Source organism: Lineus longissimus, chromosome 2 (assembly GCF_910592395.1).
Source record: "Lineus longissimus chromosome 2, tnLinLong1.2, whole genome shotgun sequence".
NCBI classification, from domain to species: domain Eukaryota; kingdom Metazoa; phylum Nemertea; class Pilidiophora; order Heteronemertea; family Lineidae; genus Lineus; species Lineus longissimus.
Window position 1 is genome coordinate 7787533 of NC_088309.1, and position 5652 is coordinate 7793184.

The window sequence follows — 5652 nt, forward strand, 5'->3', positions numbered from 1 at the left end:
TTAGTCAGTGTGTAACGATCATTTATTTCACCAACAGATATATCATTGCAAGATATCACTATTTTATATTAAATTCTGATTAAAAAACCCCGGTAATACGTTGTTGACATTTTGCTACATTTGACCGAAGCGGGAAAAATCTGAATTGTTTGATGATGTAAATGTTCATTACATGTGTACCAGGATGTGTTGGGCTCTCTTTTGACGCACGCGGCATAATCAATCTGAAGCTACAAACTAGACAGTCTTCTGCCGACGGCCTTAGGAAGCATCGGCCTGATGCTGTTCGTCAAACGGGCCGAATACCTTATACATGATAACTAGATGGACATGTATGTGTGGCTTCGTTACGTGAACAACTAGTTTGGCCGTTCGTACCGGTGTCTACATTTGCGTCATCTCACATGATTCGCATCTGGCATTGACAGCAAAGCGGAGCCTGAATTATGGATGTGACTTAAAGTAATATAATTATTTACTTTGTGATCTACTTACGATTAAAACGACTATCCCAGAGTTAACATAAAATATTCTATTGATAAAGTCTGCAGCAAATATCAATTGTTCTAAAATCATTAACCAAGTTGCATTTGACAGCTCATCAATCGCTTTCTGCAGAATTCCGCCATTGTTATCCGGAATTTTGCGGACAAAATGCAATTTTGAAAGAGATAACTGAATGGAATGGAATATTACTACATGTAGGTCATGTTTGCGAGATTTTATATCATGCTGAGAAGCAAGTCCATAGTCGACATCGCATGCACGTTTGGTTTCAATTTAATCAACAGTAACACCCTAGAGAATCAACAACACATTTCCCGAGGGTATTAGCCTCGGTCCGAGACACTTTCGAGCCATCATGATATTCTAATTTCGATCAAACAATTTAACATTTTCTGTTGGTTAGCGAGGTGACCTCGGGAATAGCGATGACTCGCCATTTGTACCGAGAACATAAAATTCCCACGTAAAATGTGTAGCTGATTCTTCAGGGTGAAGTGCATTTACCAATTATGGACTATGAGAAGACATGCTTTCTAAGATGGAACGACTCAGTATGAGTGAATGTTTTTGACGACGAAAAGTTGTGCAGTTACATAGTAGGGAACGGATCGTGGCTTTCTTGCTGCTCTCTTAAGTCTTGCAAGTCGGCGGATTAATGTTGAAGCTTGATCGGATGTATTACGGTCTATATATGGACTGTTAAACTGTGCCAAATTTGGACTTGGATCAACAAAACTATCAGGCCTTTCATTCTAGGTAGGAGTCAATACGAAATGAAAAGTTTATCGAACTGGTTTGTTTTACTCGTGCTTTGCCAGAGTGGTCTAGGAAGTGAAAAATGTAAAGAGATTAGATACATTGGAGGTGAGCCTGTAAACCAAGATCAAGGCGTACACTCCACTGTTTTCCGGGTGTTCCTCGACACGTCTTACATCATCAGCGCTGACGGCAATGTAATAGGATGGCAGTTTATGAATATGCGTGAGAGCAAGTTTTACCTGGACATTTGGGAAAAGGTGACGAACGTAAAATACAAATTAATTAGCAAGACTGAAATTTCAAACGCTCCAGTTGGGCTGAACACCATGCCCCTTAGCACACCAATAGCGGTAAGTTTATAAACAATTTTTATTTATCTATCCATGACAAATGTTCCTTTTTCTGCAGGTAAGTTACATTGTATCCTTCCGCGTCTTTCACCCCATCATCTTCAGTGCTCCAGAGTCTATAATTGTCATATTGGTTACGACGCGCTTTGAAATTTTGCTCAGCGTTATTTAAAGCCTAGTTCATACTCCGACGCACGATCAAATTCTCGACGCCGACGTCGTGGTGTTGATTCATACTTTCGCGTGCGACGGCGATGGCAATCGGCGTCCGGACGCGCGTTCGGTCGGCGTGCGATATTAAAGAGTTCAACAAATTTGAACTCTCTGCGTCCGATCGCGGCGTCGTACCAATGAATGATCACTTTTCTGGTCATGGGACCAAGGACTCATGTTTATGCATATTTTCAAAGGCGCCTAGTTCAAACTGGAAAGACGGGGAATGGGAATTGATTACGTCGTTTTACGCTTGAGCTTCCTCACATAACGAAGTTAAAATGTCGGACGCAGAAGAGCTACTAATATGTGAAGTAAAACGTTACATACATTTCTCGTCGGTGGCGTTTCCTTCGCATCCTGTAGAGGACAGCCATTGCCTGGACATTTAAAATAAGCAGTGCGTCCTCCTCCTCCATTTTGACGTGGCAGAATGGTATAATCGCGTGAGCATTCATAGTCACGCGATACGACGCCTACAAAATCGTGCGATGGCATAGGCGACCGACGCAGGACGCTGCGTTCGACGCCGGCGATGGTCGTGCGTCGGAGTATGAATCCACCTTTAAACATTCAAGTGAAGATCTGTGATCGAGTTGAAGCACCGAGCGTTCGAACCGTGTCTTTGCGATCTGCGATTTCATGTAAACACATTGTATAATCCCTGCTACATGTACATGAATGTGCGACGAAAGATCTCATGCCTGCGGATCGTTTGGTTGGATATTGATAGCATTGTGCTAGGATTTGGGGATGTTTTAAATTAAGGCTTGAGGCTGCTATACGAGGTCATGCAATCAAGTGAGATTTCTTTCACAGGTCAAGAAAGGCCAGTACCTCGGTATACACGTACCGACTGGATATGAGGGTGGTGTTTCAACTGGGAATGGGGAAACGAATTCGGACTACCCAAACTTTGGAGAGCAAGACTATTATGATGAGCAGTTGGTAGGCAATGGGAACGTGTACGAGGGGAGTTATAAAAATTACAGGACTCCTGGAAGAAAGTACTCTTTTAGAGCGTTACTGTCTGTTCCAAACACTGGTGAGTAAAACAACCTTATTGGTGATAGTCAGTGGGTTCACAGTAAAGCATGTTTTTAGATCGGATGAGAAAATCTCTAAAGAGATCTAAAACTCTTGATAACCAACATCCCCTGGTCAGTACAAGTCCAAAAGGATTTAGCATTTTTATATCGCCCGCGAATCTGCTTTAGTCCTCATCAAGTTGGGCGCGGTGGACTAATAGGGACTTTTTGCAATAAAAATGCAGTTAAGGTGCCTACATTCTCTTCAATTGGTCATTTGATATCAAAAGAAATTGCACTATATCTTGCCTCATTTGGGATCCTTTTACCAGCCTTTTTTGAAAATGTGATTGGATCTAGTACTCCGTGGGATATTGAAAGACTTTCTTTCTCTTTAAGACCCGTCATGTTACCGGTTGTTCGCCAAAAACTCGGCCTTAGACGTCTCGAAGGTAGCCCTCATCTCGACACAGACGACCGATGATGTGCTCTCGTGTGCCCGGATGTGTAGTCATAATGAAAAGTGTATGACCTTCAAGTTAAAGATGAGTACGAAGGAGTGTTCGATGTACCCTAGTGTCTTTGATACACTTCTGTCGCCGGGACCTGATGAAATTTACGGAACATAGCAGTTGGTTGTACCCTTGGCGTATTCAGATCACTTGTTGCTTTATCTTGGGCGTAGTAAACCGTGCTGTAGGACTAGAATGAATCAGGCCTTGCAAAGACTTAAAGAGAAAGGATCGAAATTTCAGAACAACGGTACTGTGAAATAACAATTTTGCATGATTTAATCGATTTCTCCTAAATAATTGAACCACTTTGAGATGATTGATATAGGGAACGTGATCCAAATTCGATGCAGTAAACGATTTAAGCAGATGATACATTTCATAAATTTAAAATGGGTATGAATTAAGTGAATGGTCTATTTGTGAACAACGATTTACCTTTGGGAATCCTAATCATTCGCGATGTATCAAGCAATCAACTATTCATTCAGTAGCATTGCATACGTAGGGGTTTTGAAATCATTTACACGTGGAAAAACTTAACTGTAGTAATAACGTACATGTTGAAAATCGCGTAGATGCAACTAATTTATAGTATTCGCGTATTCCTAATGAAATATGGCGATGATAGGCACGAAGTCCTGACGAGGTGGCGATAGCATGTCTCCTGACGTTATACCTTTTCGTGTTCACTGATAAAGATAATCTTTGTCTTTCCATAGATATTTCTGGTCATGCAAAAGTTGTGCAAGAGTTTCTCTGAAAGGTCGAAACACATCATCGAGAATTTTCCTCGTGGCGTGAAACATCGGTTTCATTCCAGGTGTACTGTACTCCTCCTTGGTGTTCCGGTGTTTCTTATTTCCTATCCGATTCATTTCAGCCTTTCCTGGGGAGTCTGGAATAGAATGAACAGGTTATTATAGATAAAAGGTGAAGTCCAGTTAACTGAATCTCTGGCAAGTATAAACCAACGATATATGAAGAGTATTAACAGATTTTAGAGAGCATACGCATGCCAAATGATTCCAACAAATTAATAAGGATGATGAATTATAATCGATTCGTATTCTGTCAATTCATTTGGGCTCCAAATGTTTGAAACCGGTGTACATGTAGCAGGCAAAATGTCAGTCCCCCCAGGAAAAAGTGTCCGGCCCCATAATCTTTTGGCGGATTATGACAAATGGTTCTAAAGAGACGTCGAGTTTTGAATTTCAAAGTCATTTTGAGTTGGCGCCAACGAAGTTGAGTTTTAAATTTCTATTTGAGAATCGGAATGAACCTTCTGGGCCTTTGCAGAATCATACCTATTTCAAGAAACTTAAGGATATTCTCCAGGGTCTTGGCGCCATTTGCTGCGTACTCCTCGGTTTTTATGAAGAGGACCTGATCCTTTGGGAACACCTTCATCCAATCGCTGATGTAGATTGGGTACCAGTAGTTGTATAAGCGCACCTGTAAAACATGTGCAAGCGTTCTGGTTAACTAAAGAAACCCTATGGTTGCAGACAATGACAGACAAAAGAGAGACTGCCCGCACCCACTAATGGCCTTCACCTACTTTAATTACCTCAGCAATGTCTCCTTCGACGATGAGATTTGGATCATAGACACAAGCTCGAACTGGGTATCTCTGAAAACAGTATTTGTACATGCCCACCATCTGAGTGGTTCGATAGTGGAATCTATAAGGCGTTTTGACGAACTCAGTGGTGTTTTCGAAACTACCGCCATAGTAGTTGTGTTCGGAATACGTGCTGGAAAAATAAAAATATTTGTGAAAGTCAGTCAAGGGTTCACGGTTTACAACACCAGTTCAATCAATACAAAAGGCAACGTTGTCATCTCTATATTCCCTGGATCCGAGCGATGTGAAAGACCTTTGGGAAAATTGAGTGAAGTTGACCAAGAAAATACCTAAGCTAAAATACATTTGACCGAGAAAAGCCCTTGCATTTTTGGACAAAAACGACTCCTCTGTCTTGTAACACCTACCTCTCAGTTGGATTCCTCACCATGATGATAATCTTCGCCTTGGGAGTGTAACTTTTGATGCGATGGGCATTTAGGACGGTTGGAATCCACGGGGTCAGCCATAGTTTCCTTTTCGGGTTTCCACGTTCTCTCAGGTAGTGGTAGAGATCCCAGACGGTCTTTGGACTACCGTCAACTAGAATGCAAGAAAGCTTTAAAGTTAAGGTGAGGTAACGAAAATTATCAAATTGACTAAAAATAAACTATTCAAGAAACTGGTGTGAAAGCGATTCAACCCCAAGTTTT

The 5652-nt window shown here is 41.5% G+C and overlaps 1 protein-coding gene across 2 annotated transcripts; it reads left to right on the top strand.

The window, feature by feature from the left end:
* The first annotated feature begins 912 nt into the window (after nt 1-912).
* LOC135482489 (uncharacterized) lies at nt 913-4670 on the top strand. Of its 2 annotated transcripts, XR_010446226.1 has the most exons (4): nt 913-1616; nt 2649-2874; nt 3257-3619; nt 4253-4670. XR_010446226.1 is itself a non-coding variant. In XM_064762556.1 (3 exons), the coding sequence occupies exons 1-3, from the start codon at nt 1281-1283 to the stop codon at nt 3484-3486; spliced, it is 792 nt and encodes a 263-aa protein (XP_064618626.1). In that variant the 5' UTR covers nt 913-1280; the 3' UTR covers nt 3487-4670. The 2 variants fall into 2 exon arrangements, 1 of the variants encoding a protein (XP_064618626.1); XM_064762556.1 differs by having other exon boundaries at nt 3257-4670.
* The last annotated feature ends 982 nt before the right edge of the window (nt 4671-5652 follow it).